Here is a 3,914-nt window from a genome sequence, read left to right as displayed (position 1 = left end):
TGCAAGGTCCTTGACCCGCCCGCCCAACCGCACCCTCCGTGCCTGAGCCCGGGTTTCCCCGCCTCCCGGACTTTGTCCTCCGTCCCTTAGGCCAAGAAAGCCTTCGCAGCCACTGCCTTTCACCGCCTGCCATCCTCGCCCCCTAGACACTGCCTGTTGCCAGCCCGGCTCCCACTGCGCGTTCCCAGCGGGCTGCTCACATCTTCCTACACAGCCCTATCGCATTCTCCCGAGACCGGCTGTGGGTGACTTCCCGGCCCACCACAGGCCCGCAGAGATCCTCCCTGCACGCGCACAGCGCGCGCAGCGCTCGCCCGGTCCCCAGCGACGCGCCTGAGGTGACGGGCGAGGTGCGCATGCGCCGCACGGGTTTTATTGCGTCACCGCGACTCCGGAGCCCGCGGCTCGAGCATGGGCAGGCTGCCCGGGCCTTCGCGCTTGCGCAGGCTGCCCGGGCCTTCGCGCTTGCGCGTCTTCCTCTGCCAGGAGCACGCCGCGGCAGCCGGGCTGGCCTCGTGGTCGAGCTTCTTCTCCAGCAGGTGCATTCGGGCTGTGGTCTCCGTCAGCATGTCCATAAGCAGTTCCTGCTGCAGCTTCAGGTAGTTGTTCTCTTCCAGCAGCACCTGGCTCTTGACGCGTTGCACCTGCGCCTTCCAGCCCGCGATGGTCTGCGAGGGCAGCTGCGGCCGCCACGCTGCCTGGCCTTCGGCGGTCCACCGGCCGCCGCGGAACACGAAGGCCTCGTCGCTGAGGCGCGTGCGGGGCGAGCCGTAGCTGAGGCCTAGCTCCGCCTGGCGCGTCTGGTGGTCCAACAGGTAGAAGGTGGACATGGAGGAGATGCGGCGCAGCGGCGGGCGTCGCGGTGAGAAGCGCCGCGAGCAGTGGTCGGTCCAGAACTGCCGCAGCTGCTCCCACAGGCGGCTGGTGTAGCCCCAGCCCAGGCACCCAAAGGCCTCCAGGGCGAGGGCCGGGCGGGCCTTGTCAGGCGCACGGATGCCCGGAGCGTAGCCACGAGGACCCGGGTGACTCGGGCTGCGCCCTTGCCTCTCAAGCCCCGATGTCCAGAATGATAAAGGCGAGCCAGGGGCACTGCTGGGGAGCAAGAGTATGGGTGAGCAACCTGCTCAGGCGAGCTGTTCGACCCCCTGTTCCCTAAAACCACGAGGCCTGGTGGGCAGGGCTCAGGCCTGCGACGGCGCTCAGGGCTAACAAGCTGCTGGCCACTGAGGAGTCCATCCCTGCCCACTCGCCTAGCAGCAGTCTTCCCGGAAACATCTCCAAAGACCACTTTCGGGTCTTGGGGCTAGGTAGGCTGATTAAGGACCAGAGCCCTGCTCTCTTGAGTGCTGAGTGGCTGCTGGAAGGGGTTAATAGGCCCTTAGGGAAGGAGAGAATGATAGCAGAGGCAAGTAAAGATGCACAGGAGTTTTGACAGGTACGTTGTGGGTGGATAAGGGAGAGTCTCTAGGCAGAGTGAAGGGCTCTGCAAGGCTCCAGTGTTGCGCATGTGAGGAAGAGCTTGGGGTAGGGTCGGTGTAGGGTATTAATAGCAGAAGAGGAAGCTGGAAGGGGAGACCAGGGTGCTCTGTGAGGGTGCTGTACAGGCAGGCTCCAGAGTTTAGACTTCCTTCTGTGGGTTAGAGGGCGCTACTGCAGGACTGCAAACGCAGTGGTAGGTCTACATCCTGGAAAGTATCTGGTGGATGTCTAGCATACCAACAGTGTTACTGCCCTTATCATTCACTTATTTTACAACTTTGAGCTGACATCTGCTTTGTGCCAGGCTGTGGTTTGGGTAGAGGGTCCCAAGCATAGCCTACGCCTGCCCTCAAGATATTCCTGGTCCATCTGGGAAGCCTGATGTGTGTGTTTAGATCACAGTCCCTTGTAGTCAGTTCGGTGGAGGCATGTGCCATGGGCTAGGACCTGAGCCAACAGTGGTTGTGCAGACTGGGTATGACTTTTATCCCAAGCAGACTACATGCTCAAGGAAGCTAAAGTCCAGGTAACAGACATGTCCCATTCTCCCTTTCCTCACTCGTAAAAGTGCTGATTCTGTTGTGCGAGAAAGAGGGCTATGTTTTCTTTTAAATTCCTCTTCGCCCCATGGAGAGTGAAAAGAACCCTGGGGCAGGGTTCCCTCTGTTAGACCTCCATTAATTCAACACACGCTTATTTTTCACACAAACCTGGGCAGTACTGTCCCGTAGATCTGGCTCAGGGACATGTCTCTGGAAGACCATGTAGGGCCTTAGGACAGAACCAGGCCCACCCTTGAGGTTGCATCTTTCTAGAGGACCCTTCCCCTATAATCCTCACATGTCGTGCCTCACCTGGAGGACGTGTCGAAGATGCCAAACTGCTGTCCTAGGCCTGGCCCCATCTCTGAACCACTCAGTTGCTTTTTACCAGCTATGACTCACAATGCCTCTAGGCCAGATCAGCTAAGCTATAAAACAGACTCCAGGGCACGCCCCTGTATTCATTCATTCAGCACACTTACTGAGGGTCTACTGTGTTCCAGGCACTGTTCTTAGGGTGGGACAAAGATATTCCCTCATTATTCTTAGATGGGGAGAAGGTCATAAGCAGAACCTAAGAAAAGAATATGTTCCAGGGGGATGAACAAAATAGTCCCTCATGAAGCTAACCAAGGATGTCATGGGTCAGATTTCCCAGAAGCAGAGCCTGAGATGAGAATTTTTTGAGGGATTTATTATGGAAGTGACGAAAGCAGGACAGGGCAGGGAAAAAAGGTAAAGCTAAGCAAGAATGTGACCTCAGGTGGAGACTAGCTCTAGTCAGATCTCAGGGAACTGTGCACAATTGTGCCACAGAGTTAAGGCTCCTTACTGCCAAGGAGCCAATCTTTTGTGCCCTTCTTCCCCCACCCACCTCTCCTTTCAGTCAGTCATCGCAGGGGTAGCTGTGAGTTGTCAACCAAAAGTTAAGGCACCTATAGGGTGTGTGCACCTCCTGTAAAGGGATCTGTGGGATGTCAGCAGCATAAAAGAGGGATGACGCAAGTAGGTAATTGAAATAACTACATTAATAATTTCTGATTGTGGTACATGCCATGAAGAAAAAGAAATACAGGAAGTGACTTTAGGACAAAATGAGGGATAGGAACCAATTTAGAATTGGCACTCAGTGAAGGCACTTGATTTTCATCCCTAGACCTGAATGATGAGAAGGGGCTAGAGGTTCAAAGGAGCTGGGCTTATCTGAAGGACAAGTGCTGTGTTGAGCAGTGGAAGGAAATAGAGTCAGCCCTGTTCTCCAAGCATGCCCAGTCAATTGCCATCACCTCTACTTAACTTTCCTTACCCCAAGGATCTCTTACAGGGGCGTCCAGTGTCCTGATGGATCTAGAGTCACCCAGCTCCAGGGGCACTCACAATGTAGCAGAACCAAGTGGTAGTGCCACCTCCCAGAAAACTTTTTTCTTGAGCAGGTATGATTAACACAATAAACTAAACATATTTATAATGTACTCTTTGATATGTTTGGATAATTTGATGTAAGAAATCATCACCAAAATCAAGATAATGAAAGATACCCATTACTTTCAGAAGTCTCCTCTGCTCCCATGACTATATAGATTAGTTTGTATTTTCGAGACTTTTCTATAAATAGAATTACTTAGTATGTACTTTATTTCTACAGCATAATTATTTTAGGTTGAAATTCATTCATTTTTTAGTGAGTAGTAATCCATTACTTGGAAATACCACAGTTTGTTTTTCCATCTACCTGTTGATGGAAGTTTGGGTTGTTCCCATTGAGGGGCTATCTGTATAATGTCTTTGTGTGGCCATATGCTTCAGTTTTTCTTGAGTAAATACCTAGGAATAGGATGGCTAGGTAATATGACATGTATGTTTACTTTTTTATGAAGTTACCAGTTTTCCCAA

At 53.0% G+C, this 3,914-nt stretch overlaps 1 protein-coding gene across 1 annotated transcript; it reads right to left on the bottom strand.

Annotated features, from left to right (window-relative positions):
• Positions 1-380: 380 nt before the first annotated feature.
• Positions 381-2,383, bottom strand: CBY3 (chibby family member 3). Its single transcript, XM_068979983.1, has 2 exons — positions 2,334-2,383; positions 381-1,089 (listed from the first exon to the last, which is right to left on the bottom strand). Exons 1-2 carry the CDS (start codon positions 2,381-2,383, stop codon positions 381-383), a joined length of 759 nt encoding a protein of 252 aa, XP_068836084.1.
• Between the last annotated feature and the right edge of the window lie 1,531 nt (positions 2,384-3,914).

The sequence above is a fragment of the Capricornis sumatraensis genome, chromosome 9 (assembly GCF_032405125.1).
Source record: "Capricornis sumatraensis isolate serow.1 chromosome 9, serow.2, whole genome shotgun sequence".
NCBI lineage: Eukaryota > Metazoa > Chordata > Mammalia > Artiodactyla > Bovidae > Capricornis > Capricornis sumatraensis.
The sequence above is the reverse complement of the archived record's forward strand: the minus strand, read 5'-3'. Positions and strand labels throughout refer to the sequence as shown.

What these genes read in the sequence shown, in the direction of transcription:
- CBY3 (XM_068979983.1), bottom strand. Translation starts at nt 2,383, where the DNA reads ATGGGGCCAGGCCTAGGACAGCAGTTTGGCATCTTCGACACGTCCTCC. An exon ending in ATCTTCGACACGTCCTCCAG is followed by an intron (nt 1,090 to 2,333) that starts GTGAGGCACGAC and finishes GCTCCCCAGCAG; the next exon opens with TGCCCCTGGCTCGCCTTTAT.